The sequence below is a fragment of the Anomaloglossus baeobatrachus genome, chromosome 6, assembly GCF_048569485.1.
Source record: "Anomaloglossus baeobatrachus isolate aAnoBae1 chromosome 6, aAnoBae1.hap1, whole genome shotgun sequence".
Classification (NCBI taxonomy): Eukaryota; Metazoa; Chordata; class Amphibia; order Anura; family Aromobatidae; genus Anomaloglossus; species Anomaloglossus baeobatrachus.
Genome location: NC_134358.1, coordinates 14,252,551 through 14,267,300, shown reverse-complemented (window position 1 = coordinate 14,267,300; position 14,750 = coordinate 14,252,551). Strand labels below are relative to the sequence as shown.

Below are 14,750 nucleotides of genomic sequence, written 5' to 3'. Positions count from 1 at the left end.
GTAATATGGGAGTTTTTTTTACTTTTAAAACTGCCATTTGGCTCCAGACTCATTAACTAATGCTAATTTTTATGGTCTTAACCAAGGGGGCGGTGCTCACAGGGTAATAATGCAGAACAGCCTAAGGCCACACCCCCTTGGAAAGACCATTAAAAAGTAGTAACAAAAATAGCCAAATTTCTGGCTCCGTATTGTGGATATAAAAAATAAAACAAACATCGCTCCGGGGAATAAAAGAAGAGGAAAAACTGGACATTTGTGATGCAGTGACTGAGCATCTGTAGAAATAGTCTCACACAAAAGCTGAGTGCTGCACTCATGACTGCAGCCTCCTTGGAGAGGCCGCAGAGAGGAAGTGGTCGGGCAACAGGCAGAAAGGAAGTGGTCAGGCGAGACAGGCAGAGAGGAAGTGGTCGGGTGACAGAGGCAGAGAGGAAGTGGTCGGGCAACAGGCAGAAAGGAAGTGGTCGTGTGACACAGGCAGAAAAGAAGTGGTCAGGCGAGACAGGCAGAGAGGAAGTGGTCAGGCGAGAGAGGCAGAGAGGAAGTGGTCGGGTGACAGAGGCAGAGAGGAAGTGGTCGGGCAACAGGCAGAAAGGAAGTGGTCAGGCGAGACAGGCAGAGAGGAAGTGGTCAGGCGAGAGGCAGAGAGGAAGTGGTCGGGTGAAAGAGGCAGAGAGGAAGTGGTCGGGTGACAGAGGCAGAGAGGAAGTGGTCAGGCGAGAGAGGCAGAGAGGAAGTGGTCAGGCGAGGGAGGCAGAGGTCGGGTGACAGGCAGAAAGGAAGTGGTCAGGCGAGAGAGGCAGAGAGGAAGTGGTCAGGCGAGAAGGGCAGAGAGGAAGTGGTCGGGTGACAGAGGCAGAGAGGAAGTGGTCGGGTTACAGAGGCAGAGAGGAAGTGGTCAGGCGAGAGAGGCAGAGAGGAAGTGGTCGGGTGACAGAGGCAGAGAGGAAGTGGTCGGGCAACAGGCAGAGAGGAAGTGGTCGGGTGACGGAGGCAGAGAGGAAGTGGTCGGGCAACAGGCAGAGAGGAAGTGGTCGGGTGACGGAGGCAGAGAGGAAGTGGTCGGGCAACAGGCAGAGAGGAAGTGGTCAGGTGACACAGGCAGAAAGAAAGTGGTCAGACGAGAGAGGCAGAGAGGAAGTGGTCAGACGAGAGAGGAAGTGGTTGGGTGACAGAGGCAGAGAGGAAGTGGTCGGGTGACAGAGGCAGAGAGGAAGTGGTCAGGCGAGAGAGGCAGAGGAAGTGGTCAGGCGAGAGAGGAAGTGGTCAGGCAAGAGGCAGAGAGGAAGTGGTCGGGTGACGGAGGCAGAGAGGAAGTGGTCGGGCGACTGAGGCTGAAAGTAAGTGGTATGATGACAGAGAGGAAGTGGTCAGGGGACAGCAGGCGAGAAGTCCCACATCATTTCATTTCAGGAGAGAATCCTCCGGGCCCGTACACAGCACAAAGGGTGCTGTCCGGAGGGATTACCAATGTCATGGTGGAATGTTGTTCTGGTCTCTGTGGATGGAGCACACAGCACTCGCTCTTCCCCACCATCCTGGGGATTAGGCTCTGTGCTGCCTGCTGGACGGGTCCATCTACGTTTCGCCTCTAGAAGGAGTAGGTGGCTAGCGAGCGCAGGTGGCCTCCCACTCCCGGTCAGCGAGTGCAGGTCACCTCCCGCTCCCGGCCAGTGAGCGCAGGTCACCTTCCGCTCCCGGCCAGCCAGCACAGGTCATTATTCATCTCTCAGAAGCCACGCATCCTCTGCCTTTGGCTCCTCTTCTTTGTCCTCAGCCAGCCGTATCGTGTGTGGAGAAGACTCCTGGGATCTGTCAATGTGTGATGGGCAGTCATGGGACAATGTGACGTATCAGGGCCGACGCATAGATGACACCCCATCCCCCAATATCAGTTTATTTACAGTGAAAAAATAGACAATTCTGAGAACAGAGCCCAACGAGCATAAAAACAGCAAATGTAAAAGCGAATGTACAGAAGATTTACCCCGAGAGGGGGCAGAAGGCAGGACCGAATGTGACCCCTACATCAGGGCCGAATGCAGCACATGATCACCTGGGTCCTGTTCTCCTGTCATGGATGTACTCCCCCCAAAACATCACATATAGCAGCAGGACACGAGCCCTAAAGTGCCGTTGATCTCAGTCTACCCCCACCCATGAGGAAAGCCGGGAGCAGAGCACGTCCGGATATGAGGGGATTGGAAAGGTCGCCCCGTACAGAGGAGGCCCAGAAGGTGCAGCAGCTCGGGCCCGGAGCAGACATGAGCATCATGGCAGAGTATGGTGATCTCCTCGGGGACCATGGAGGATTCCAGCCTCACGTCCTCCCTTCGGAACACAGATGTCCCTGGTGGGATCCTTCACGTCATCCTCTTGATGAAGAGTTTGCTCCGTTGATCTACGATCAGCGAGTCCCCGCTCCAGGCCTGAGTCAATGCCGCTCTATCATTCTTGGATAGGCCGTGGGAGCCGAGCCGGAGCTCCTGGAGGACGGAGGACAGTGCTTCCAGGGTGCGGCCATGAAAGGGGCCCCGGATACTACAACCTGAAAAACAGAAGCTCTGGTCAATAGGCAACAAAGCTTCCCCTGCAGGACGAGCCGATGTCACCCCCTGCTGGTACCCATAGCCTCCACTCTGGCATTAGTGGAGCACGCGACACCTCTGTGCTCTCCAGTCTGCGACCTCCAGCAATCTCCAGCACCAAGAGCCACAGAGACAATGGTGTAGACGGTTCTGTCACTAACGTCCAGGGACGGGCAACCTGGAGCAGCTGGAAATCAGCAAAGGTCGGAGCTCAGGAACTCTCCGGAACGGATAGATATCTCTTCTAACATGACCACCCGGAGCAAGACCTGATCCGACTGCTCCAGACAAACCATAAGAATCCTCACAGAGAGGACAGACGCTGCGAGCCTCGTTCACGTAATGGCCCAACAAGTCATCCAGGACGGGGCAGGATCACAGGGTCCGGAGAACAAGCTCAGGGGTCCACCAGGAGCAGGGTGAGGGGTTTGTGTCACAGCCGGGGGTCGGCACACATTGAAGAGAAAGCCAAAACACATCACAGAAAAAGAAGCAGCCAAGACCAGGTCAGGACAACAAGGCACCACAGGGTAGGCAGACCCCCATGAAGAAGGCGGGGGCAGCACAGGTGCCCTGCTCACACCGACTATTCATGGGGGGCTGCCTGAGACTCACACCAACCATTGATGGGGAAGGCTGCCCGAGACCCCTGCTTACTATAACCATTCATAGGGGTCTGCCTGGTAAAAAGAGCACAGATGTGGCACGTCCACGGTCAGAGCCCTCACTGACGGGAACAGAGTCTATGGTGGGCACGTCCCGGGCTGAAGCTCTCACTAATGGGCCCAGAGTCTACAGTGGGACCGTCCCCGTCTGGAGCCCTCAGTGATGGGCACAGAGTCTACGGGGTGGCACGTCCCAGGTTGCAGCCCTCACTGATGGGCACAGAGTCTACAGTGGGAACGTCCCAGGCTGGAGCCCTCACCTGTCAGGCTTAGTTCTTGCATTTCTCCGTTTCGTTGCCGGATCCCATTCAACAGACAGTGAAATCCTTCAGCTCCAATTTTTGGATTTCCTGACAGATCGAGCGAAGTCAAAGAGCCGCAGACGGGGAGACACCTGCAGAGAGAGCACAAGATGTCACTGCCTCCCGCCGGCAGCCCCCAGTCACCGGAGTGACAGCCACTCACCTGGCCAGATCCCGCACACAGTCATCGCTCAGGTAGTTACAAGAGAGCGTCAGGTGGGACAAGGCGCAGCCGTCCTGCAGGGAGAGAGCAGAGCGGGTAAGAGGGTGGGGGATCGCGGGTGAGGGGACAGATCACGGGTCGGGGGGCACAGATCACGGGTCGGGGGGCTCTCTGCTTACCTGAGTAAGGTATCTTATTAGCGGTTCTGTGATAAGAGCGTCAGATGTGACCACCGCACCAAGCTCCAGGTGGGAGACTGTCTCATGGGGGAGGGTCTTCAGCACAAGCTCCACCCCCGTGGAACCCAGAGGATTGTGGGAAAGAGAGAGAGTCTTCAAATGAACCGCACCTGTCGGACAACACAAGAGAAGGGACTGATGTTCTCAGCAGGAGCAGATGGAGAGGAGGGGGATGAAGCTGCAGGTACTGGCCGAGTGCAGGACTCCTCCTGTGATACGGAGGCTCGGTGCTCACATAACACAGGTAACAGCCCACTGCCATTGCTCCTACCAAGATCCTTAAAGAGACGGGGTTCATGGTACGACCCATTATACATTGACATGCCCAGAGCAGGGGTCCGCTGGTGTCAGAACAGTGGGTGAGGATTATGGGACACAATCAAACCTCGAAAGGCGTCAGCCAAGAGAAGGCGGTGCTGCTGCAGGAACTTGGCGGAGAGCTGGCAGGCCTGCAGGCGCAGGGTGCTGAGCACCGGGCAGTGGAGCAGCAGCGCTGCCAGAGGCTGTGATAAGCCATCGCCCAGCGGGTTCATGCTCAGGTCCAGCTCCTCAAGGTTCTAGGAGAGCAGACAGGACATGGTTAATGAAGGGCATCGCCATCATCATCATCATCCACAGCCACAATCTCACCTCCATGGCCTTGTAGTCCGGTGTGCCCGCGGCCGGCACCAGCCTCCTGATGCCCTCATGTGTCAGCCGGTTAGAGGACAGGTCAAGGTGGGTGAGGTGCGGCATTGTCCCCAGCATGGACAGCAGCTCCTCCACCTCAGCGTCCCCCAAGAGGTTTCCGCTGAGATGCAGCTGGCGCAGAGAGCTCTGCAGCTTCAGAGCGCGGATCAGCGGGCAGAGGTGGCGTCCGGTCAGGGCCAGGCGGCAGAGCCACATGGACGAACCGGTGTCCTGCTGCTCCAGAGCCTTCCGCACCAGACGATTCTCCTCTACAAAACGAGTGGCCAGATATTAGAGGCATATGCAGAGGGGAATCAGCGGGGTATCAACGGGGTGCGGCCCTTACCCACAGCCAGGCTCTGGCAGGCCTTCTTGTAGCGGTCAGTGAGGGGCGGCAGGTCCCAGGAGTGCACCTCAGCCACAACCTGCAGAGAATCAGGAGGCGGAGGAGAGTCACCAACCAAGGTCCTGGAGCCAGAGCTCAACTCCGCATGGCTCCCCTCCTCATCACACCGCACCCCTCCTCGACGCACGGCTCCCCTCCTCGTCATCGTTGCGCCCCACGGCTGCCCTCCTTGTCGTCGTCGCCGCACCCCACAGCTGCCCTCCTTGTCGTCGCGCCCCACGGCTCCCCTCCTTGTCGTCGCGCCCCACGGCTCCCCTCCTCGTCGTCGCACCCCACGGCTGCCCTCCTCGTCGTCGCACCCCACGGCTGCCCTCCTCGTCGTCGCGCCCCACGGCTCCCCTCCTCGTCGTCGCGCCCCGCTGCTCTCCACCTCGACATCACGCCCCACGGCTCCCCTCCTCGACGCACGGCTCCCCTCCTCGTCATCGTTGTGCCCCACGGCTGCCCTCCTCGTCGTCGTCGCGCCCCACGGCTCCCCTTCTCGTCGTCGCACCCCACGGCTGCCCTCCTCGTCGTCGCGCCCCACGGCTCCCCTCCTCGTCGTCGCGCCCCGCTGCTCTCCACATCGACATCACGCCCCACGGCTCCCCTCCTCGACGCACGGCTCCCCTCCTCGTCATCGTTGTGCCCCACGGCTGCCCTCCTCGTCGTCGTCGCGCCCCACGGCTCCCCTTCTCGTCGTCGCACCCCACGGCTGCCCTCCTCGTCGTCGCGCCCCGCTGCTCTCCACCTCGACATCACGCCCCACGGCTCCCCTCCTCGACGCACGGCTCCCCTCCTCGTCATTGGTGCGCCCCACAGCTGCCCTCCTCCTCGTCGTCGCGCCCCACGGCTCCCCTCCTCGTCGTCGCGCCCCACGGCTCCCCTCCTCGACGTCACGCCCCACGGCTCCCCTCCTCGACGTCACGCCCCACGGCTCCCCTCCTCGACGTCACGCCCCACGGCTCCCCTCCTCGTCGTCGCGCCCCACGGCTCCCCTCCTCGACGTCGCGCCCCACGGCTCCCCTCCTCGTCGTCGCGCCCCACGGCTCCCCTCCTCGACGTCGCGCCCCACGGCTCCCCTCCTCGACGTCACGCCCCACGGCTCCCCTCCTCGACGTCACGCCCCACGGCTCCCCTCCTCGACGTCACGCCCCACGGCTCCCCTCCTCGACGTCGCGACTCACGGCTCCCCTCCTCGACGTCGCGCCCCACGGCTCCCCTCCTTGATGTCGTGCCCCACGGCTCCCCTCCTCGTCCTTGCTCCACTCACCTCCTCGTTGCTCTGCAGCACATGGAGGACAAGGTCCTCGGCAGCCAACAGGGCCCCCTCCTTCTTCAGGGTGAGGCGCGGCAGCAGTCCACAGCTCTGATAGTATCGCTGGGAGGCTTGTTCCGCCAACCAGGACACCTCCCGTGTGGCTCCGTCACTGACAAAGACCCAGAATGATGAGCGTTAGAGCACATAGAGCGCATCTGCCGCCGCCGATCGGGACGTGGCAGACCCTATACACAATCATTTCCCACCGCTGCCCCCAGTGAACGTTACACATTTACAGGATGAAAACCTTGTCTTGATTATTTCTGCTCACACAGCGGAGGGTTTGTTACACTGTATCGGTGCAGACAAACCTGTGAGGTGAAAAACAGCAGCACGAGTCCTCCTCCTGATCGCTCATCTGCGCAGAACACTGTAACGACCCTGCAGCTGTGCGAGCAATTAATATTCTGCGGAGACTGCAACAACTGAAGCAGCAGAGCGGCGAGTCCTACCTGTGCGGGATGGGGATGAGGAAGACGTCATCCTGAACTCTGACCCGCACTCTGATTGGTGGAGGCAACGAGGGGTTCACAGTCACAGAGGGGGGCTGGGGAAAAAAACAAAAATATACACAGACAGACAGGATCAGAGGACGGGGCGCGCTGGAGCAACGGAGAGACTGCGCAGTCTGACGAGGCGGCCGGAACACCCCACGGCATGGCAAGCGGGAAACCTGACAATCAGGAACTCCTCAGGCCATGCCTCTGTATCTATGCGGGATGTCCCGGGTCGGGGGATGGCGGCGGGTGAGGGTGCAGAATGGCAGCAGTGACTGTCAGCGGGTGAGGGATGTCGGCGGGCGAGGGCGCGAGATGTCAGCAAGTGAGGGATGAGGGCGCGGCCTGTCGGCGGGGGAGGCCCGTGATGGCGCGGCATGTCGGCGGGGGAGAGCGCGGGATGTTGGCTGGGGAGGGCGTGGGATGGTGGCGGGGGAGGCCCGTGATGGCGCGGGATGTCGGCGGGGGAGGGCGCGGGATGTCGGCAGGTGAGGGATGTCAGCGGGTGAGGGAAGGTGGTGGGTGAGGGCGCAGGAAGGTGGTGGGTGAGGGATGTCAGCGGGTGAGGGCGCAGGAAGATGATGGGTGAGGGATGTCAGCGGGTGAGGGCGCGGGAAGGTGGTGGGTGAGGGATGTCAGCGGGTGAGGGCGCAGGAAGGTGGTGGGTGAGGGATGTCAGCGGGTGAGGGCGCGGGAAGGTGGTGGGTGAGGGATGTCAGTGGGTAGGGCATGGGATCGCTGCTGGGTGAGGGATGTCAGCGGGTCGGGCACGGGATTGCTGCTAGTGAGGGCGAGGGATGGTGGTGGGTGACCCACCTGTGCAGAGCCCGGCAGAGCGCTGTCCACACTTGTGACGTGTGCTCTTGCGGCGTCCACAATGCGGGGGATGGCGACATTCTGGCAGCTGCTCTTCGTGCGCCCGACCACAGCTCTGTCCACAATCTGAGTCAGCTTAGTCTGGCGGGAGCGTTTCCGGCTGAGGGCGTTTCGGGCCGGCTTCTCTTTCCTGGGGGGCGCTTCCTCCTCTTCACTGTCCTCCTCGGCCTCCTGCGCCTCCAGGACATCTGAGGATCGGCGATTTCTCTTTCTGGAGTGAGACTCCATCATTAAATCATCTTCTAGCCAATCATCTCCAAGGTAATGGTCCGAGGAGAGCAGCGCCCCTGTAGATGTCGGCTCCTCGGGGGCGGGCTCAGGCTGCGCTAAGCTCTGGCTCAGGAGGCGGGACTTGGCACTGCCCAGGCCTTGCATGGCTTTCTGGTAGGCTTCTATCCCACCCTTGGAAAGCGCGATCTCTGCAGTTCTCTCCTTGGTGATGTCTGAATCAGAGGATGACCTCGGAGCCGCATGTCGTGGCCTCTTCTTCACCGGTCTCAGTGGAGTCAGCAGCTGCTCGGCCTCCTCTGTGGGCGGAGCCTCAGGGCAGGTTAGGGAGATTGAGCGGACCGGTGAGGAGTGATGAGACGTGAAGTCCTCGTCCTCTCGATCGGACAGACGCAGATTCCTGGACACTCGATGATCCGGACGACTCTTCACACGAGCAGAGTTTTCTGGCTGAGACTCAGAGGGGAAAGATGGCGGCACGATGAGCGACTCCGAGCCCTCCGCATCGAACAGCTCGCTGTCCTGAAGCTCCTTTGCCGGGCGGGGAGTGGAGGAGACGACTGAGGACAGAAAGAGACGGATCACAAGGGGCGGAGCGAGGCCAAAAGAGACCGGGCCCACGGGGCGGAGCGAGGACACAGGCAGCAGCATGGATGCCAAAACGCCTGGAATAGCGGCAGCCATGTGCAGACAGTGTTTCCACTGAGGAGCTGGTGCTACAAGCCCCTGCTCATGGGAGGAGCAGAGAGTCCGCTTACTGGCATGTAGCCCCTCTATCTGACTGACTCCGCCCTGCTGAGTTCCACCCCCGCTTTTAACTCCGCCCCTCATCCTTGGCGCTTACCCCTGCCTTGGCTTTTACCCTGTCCTGGAGCTTACCACTGCCCAGTCTCTTATCCTGCCCCTGGATCTCTCCCCCACCCCTTATGTTGCCCGTGGTGCTTCCCCCGCCTTGGCTCTTACCTTAGAGCTCAACCCCTGACTTGGCTCTCACCCTGCCCCCGGTGCTCACTCCTGCCTCTGGCTCTTACCCCGCCCCTCCAGAGCATCGCGCAGCATCTTCTCGGTCTCCTTACAATCCCGCCTCGTCTCGTGGTCCAGGTGCTTCCCGTACGTGTGGATCCAATCCTGCAGGCTGCCAAGAGGGGACACTCCCTGCAGGGGACACAGTGAAGATGAGCCTGACATGTTCTGCTGTCTCCTACTATGAGCGCAGCTCAGGGACACGCACCTTGGTGGTCTTCTGGGTGACAGACGCCCCTCTCCTAATCAACAGCTGAGCAACGTGGAAGTTACCGCTGGACAGAGCGTCATGGAGGGGGGTGATCCCTTCACATAACGGACCCCCCGGATCATTAATGTTCACTCCTCTGTCTAACAGGAACTGGACAATATCTGGGGATAATACAATTATCAGAGACGCCAAGAAAACAGAGGCCGCGGGAAGGCAGGGAGCAAAGATGGCAGAGGCTACGGGAAGCAAAGAGGCCAGAGGCCGCGGGAAGGCGGGGAGCAAAAAGGCCAGAGGCCGCGGGAAGGCGGGGAGCAAAGAGGACAGAGGCCGCGGGGAGCAAAGATGGCAGAGGCCACGGGAAGCAGAGAGGCCAGAGGCCGCGGGAAGGCGGGGAGCAAAGAGGACAGAGGCCACAGGGAGCAAAGACGGCAGAGGCCACGGGAAGCAAAGAGGCCAGAGGCCGCTGGAAGGCGGGGAGCAAAGAGGACAGAGGCCGCGGGGAGCAAAGAGGACAGAGACCGTGGGGAGCAAAGAGGTCAGAGGCCACGGGAAGGCGGGGAGCAAAGAGGACAGAGGCCGCGGGGAGAAAAGAGGACAGAGACCGTGGGGAGCAAAGAGGCCAGAGGCCACGGGAAGGCAGGGAGCAAAGAGGACAGAGGCCACGGGGAGCAAAGAGGACAGAGACCGTGGGGAGCAAAGAGGTCAGAGGCCACGGGAAGGCGGGGAGCAAAGAGGACAGAGGCCACGGGAAGCAAAGAGGCCAGAGGCCGCGGGAAGGCGGGGAGCAAAGATGGCAGAGGCCGCGGGAAGGCAAGGAGCAAAGATGGCAGAGGCTGCGGGAAGGCAAGGAGCAAAGATGGCAGAGGCCGCGGGAAGCAAAGGCGGCAGAGGCCGCGGGAAGCAAAGAGGCCAGAGGCCGCGGGATGCAAAGAGGCCAGAGGCCGCGGGATGCAAAGAGGCCAGAGGCCGCGGGAAGCAAAGAGACCAGAAGCCACGGGAAAGTGGGGAGCAAAGAGGACAGAGGCTGCGGAGAGCAAAGAGGGCAGAGGCCAAGGGAGGGGAGGAGCAAAGAAAGCAGAGGCCACGGGAAGCAAAGAGGCCAGAGGCCACGGGAAGCAAAGAGGCCAGAGGCCGCGGGAAGCAAAGAGGCCAGAGGCCACGGGAAGGCGGGGAGCAAAGAGGCCAGAGGCCACAGGAAGGGAGGAGAACAGAGGGCAGAGGCCACGGGGGGGTGAGGAACAAAGAGGACAGAGGCTGTGGGAATGCGAGGAGCAAAAAGGGCAGAACCCGTGGCATGATGAGGCACTAATCGGACAGGAGAATGCGATAGGCAGATGTGAATGAAGAGGATGCATACACCGGTTGGTGGTCTCACCTAGATGTCCGTGGTTGCAGGCTTCGTGAAGTGGTGTCCACCCGCAGTAATCTCGAGGGTTCAGGGGATGGCCCTAGAATAGAGGTCACATGGATAATACAACAATGCCCCCCGGTCCTCATGGCGCACAGAGGTGGTCCTTACTCACCTTTTCCAGAAGGCACTGCACCATCTTGGCGTTCCCGTCGATACAGGCGCGATGCAGAACCGTCTCCCCCTTCTCATTGCGGCGATTCCACTAATGAAGGACAGCGAGGGTTAATGGGTTGAACATGGAGGGTCCATACTTCTCTGGTCCCAGGAGTTTACACTCCACTCACCCGGGCGGCCTTCCTCCTCCCCGGCACTGACTTCTCGTATCCCTCCAGGTCGTCATCTTTTGTAAATCACAAGAGCCGCCGTCAGAAGGTGAAGAGATGGAGGAATGCAGTGCGGCGCTGCGCCGTTACCTACCGCTCGCGGACAGCTCCAGCTCGCTCTCCTGCAGGGGCTCGCTGTTCTCCATCTCCTCCTCCTCCTCCTCACTGCTCTCACCAGTGTCACCGCTGCACAGGTCATGTAACTCCGCCTCTGTGTCCCCCACGTCAGGGGCCCCCCACTTCTGCTGCACGGCGAGGAGCTGACGCAGAACTTTCCTCTGTATACGAAAAAAGAGGGGATCGGTGTAAAAGACTAGAGACCGTGTCCAGACAACATGGGACGCAGTACGGCGCCCCAGCCAGGGGCAAGCTCAACGTACGAGCTCACGAGTGATGACCACCCATCAGATCATCTCTGGTAAAGGGCATGAATGATAACGGTGGGCGGTGTGTTCTTGGGGGAGCACACGCACCCAGACACAGGATAGGGATGACGGTAGCGTGGATCACCGGTGTAGGGCAGTGATTGAGGACGGGGACACCCCATGAGCATCCAACATTTATGGCCACATTGGCTTCCGACTGTAATGACACCAGAATGCACCCAGGACCGTGGAAGAGACAAGACGTGTAAAAAGGTACGTGGCCGGCAACGCTAAAGTCTCCATACTTTACTTTTATGGATATAAATTACATTTTTTGTTATCATGAATGGTGAAAGCCGACAGCTGCCCCCAATCTCGCACTTAACTCTTTACAAGACAAACCATAATCTGAGTAGGCGTGATGGTATATCAGGCTCTACAGGCAACATCTTCACCAAAGATCCAACACGAATTACATACAGGATCAAAACTGAACTTCCTACACAGATCCAGAACCAAGCTTATTACATGGATGTGGAAAAATAACAGCCCTAACAGATACTGGAACAGAACCGAGCCTACTACATAGAAACACAAACAGAACTAAGTTTACTACACAGATACAGAACCAAGCTTATTACATAGATATGGGAAAAGAACCAAGCTTATTACATAGATGTGGAAACATAGCCACCCTTACTACATAGATACTGGAACAGAACCGAGCCTACGACACAGAAACACAAACAGAACTGAGCCTACTACATAGAAACATAAACAGAACTAAGCTTACTACACAAATACAGAACAAAGCTTGTTACATAGATATGGGAACAAAACCAAGCTTACTACATGGATGTGGAAAAATAAACGCCATTACTACATAGATACTGGAACACAACCGATCCTACTACATAAAAACACAAAAAGAACGAAGCTTACTAACCACAGACACAGCACCAAACTTATTAAATAGACGCAGAAACATAACTTAACATGTAGATACTGTAACAGAACAGAGTCTACTACATAGATACTGGAACAGAACCAAGCCTACTACATATAAACATAAATAGAACCAAGCTTACTACACATATCCATAACCAAGCTTACTACATAGACACGGGAATAGAACTGAACTTACTACATAGATACTGAAACAGATCCAAGCTTACTGAATATCTTACTACATAGATACAAGAACAGAATCAAACTACTACATAGATATGGGAACAGACCCATGCTACATAGATATGGGAACAGACTCATGCATACTACATAGATACAGCAACATAACCAAGCTTACTAAATAGATACAGATCCAAGTTTACTACATAGATCCAGAGCCAACCTTACGACAAAGCAAGAAGCAACCTTACTACATAAATACAGGACCGAGCTTACTACATAGATAACGGAAATAGACCCGTCTACACTACATATAGACACGCACCCCACATCACATACAGTATCACACACGAGGACTGGGGCAGATACACGCGTGATGACCACCCATCAGATCATCTCTGGTAAAGGGCATGAATGATAACGGTGGGCGCTGTGTTCTTGGGGGAGCACACGCACCCAGACACAGGATGGGGATGACGGTAGCGTGGATCACCAGTGTAGGACAGTGATTGAGGACGGGGACACCCCATGAGCATCCAACATTTATGGCCACGTTGGCTTCCGACTGTAATGACACCAGAATGCACCCAGGACCGTGGAAGAGACAAGACGTGTAAAAGGTACGTGGCCGGCAACGCTAAAGTCTCCATACTTTACTTTTATGGATATAAATTAAATTTTTTGTTATCATGAATGGTGAAAGCCGACAGCTGCCCCCAATCTCGCACTTAACTCTTTACAAGACAAACCATAATCTGAGTAGGCGTGATGGTATATCAGGCTCTACAGGCAACATCTTCACCAAAGATCCAACACGAATTACATACAGGATCAAAACTGAACTTCCTACACAGATCCAGAACCAAGCTTATTACATAGATATGGTAACAGAACCAAGCTTACTACATGGATGTGGAAAAATAACAGCCCTAACTACAGATACTGGAACAGAACCGAGCCTACTACATAGAAACACAAACAGAACTAAGTTTACTACACAGATACAGAACCAAGCTTATTACATAGATATGGGAATAGAACCAAGCTTATTACATAGATGTGGAAACATAGCCGCCCTTACTACATAGATACTGGAACAGAACCGAGCCTACAACACAGAAACACAAACAGAACTGAGCCTACTACATAGAAACATAAACAGAACTAAGCTTACTACACAGATACAGAACAAAGCTTGTTACATAGATATGGGAACAAAACCAAGCTTACTAAATGGATGTGGAAAAATAAACGCCATTACTACATAGATACTGGAACACAACCGATCCTACTACATAAAAACACAAAAAGAACGAAGCTTACTAACCACAGACACAGAACCAAACTTATTAAATAGACGCAGAAACATAACTGAACTTACTACATAGATACTGTAACAGAACCAAGCCTACTACATATAAACATAAATAGAACCAAGCTTACTACACATATCCAAAACCAAGCTTACTACATAGACACGGGAATAGAACTGAACTTGCTACATAGATACTGAAACAGATCCAAGCTTACTGAATATCTTACTACATAGATACAAGAACAGAATCAAACTACTACATAGATATGGGAACAGACTCATGCATACTACATAGATACAGCATCATAACCAAGCTTACTAAATAGATACAGATCCAAGTTTACTACATAGATCCAGAGCCAACCTTACGACAAAGCAAGAGGCAACCTTACTACATAAATACAGAACCGAGCTTACTACATAGATAACGGAAATAGACCCGTCTACACTACATAGAGACACGCACCCCACATCACATACAGTATCACACACAAGGACTGGGGCAGATACAGCACTCGCCTCTTGTGGGGCCCGTGTCCAGCCCAAATGTCTACATGACAACACTTCAGAAGACGCGGCAGCCATCACACCCACATTTAAGAGACACAGTGCAGATCTATGGACATAAACAGTCTGACCTGGAATAGGGACCTGCTGCTGCGCCCCGGTAAAGGGAAGTGGTGCTGTGCGCTAGTAAATGGAAGAACAGGACACAGCAGCACAGCCTCAGGTTACGCAGTGGGCCACATAACCATATAATGGGGTTCACACTATATTATTACCTGCAGGTGGGGGTCTCTGGTCTCTCGGGCGCACGTCATGGCACTGGACAGACAACTTTGCACCTCATGATACCCCTGTGTGTCCTCCTCCACCACCACCGCCATGTTCATCCACGTCTTACACTCCTGGAAGGGCAGAACATCCATCAGTCCTGACACGTGTGGCGGTGCTGGATGTCTCCCCAAAACATCAGACCACATTGTACATGATACCACCAGACACATCAGCCTGGAGAGTCTACAACCCCCCTATAGA

At 56.4% G+C, this 14,750-nt stretch overlaps 1 protein-coding gene across 3 annotated transcripts in view; it reads right to left on the bottom strand.

The window, feature by feature from the left end:
- Positions 1–1,892: 1,892 nt before the first annotated feature.
- The window catches only part of TONSL (tonsoku like, DNA repair protein), a 34,856-nt gene continuing 21,998 nt past the window's right edge, over positions 1,893–14,750 (bottom strand). For all 3 annotated transcript variants that reach the window (XM_075352786.1, XM_075352788.1, XM_075352787.1), the window contains 17 exons: positions 14,495–14,620; positions 10,999–11,182; positions 10,866–10,921; positions 10,694–10,783; positions 10,546–10,618; positions 9,168–9,331; positions 8,968–9,091; positions 7,649–8,496; positions 6,788–6,882; positions 6,288–6,444; positions 4,976–5,054; positions 4,591–4,898; positions 4,346–4,517; positions 3,901–4,070; positions 3,722–3,795; positions 3,517–3,650; positions 1,893–2,551 (listed from right to left, as the gene is read on the bottom strand). In XM_075352786.1, coding sequence (XP_075208901.1) covers positions 2,367–2,551; positions 3,517–3,650; positions 3,722–3,795; positions 3,901–4,070; positions 4,346–4,517; positions 4,591–4,898; positions 4,976–5,054; positions 6,288–6,444; positions 6,788–6,882; positions 7,649–8,496; positions 8,968–9,091; positions 9,168–9,331; positions 10,546–10,618; positions 10,694–10,783; positions 10,866–10,921; positions 10,999–11,182; positions 14,495–14,620 — 3,039 coding nt within the window. In that variant the 3' untranslated portion in view covers positions 1,893–2,366. The remainder of the gene's footprint in view (positions 2,552–3,516; positions 3,651–3,721; positions 3,796–3,900; positions 4,071–4,345; positions 4,518–4,590; positions 4,899–4,975; positions 5,055–6,287; positions 6,445–6,787; positions 6,883–7,648; positions 8,497–8,967; positions 9,092–9,167; positions 9,332–10,545; positions 10,619–10,693; positions 10,784–10,865; positions 10,922–10,998; positions 11,183–14,494; positions 14,621–14,750) is intronic.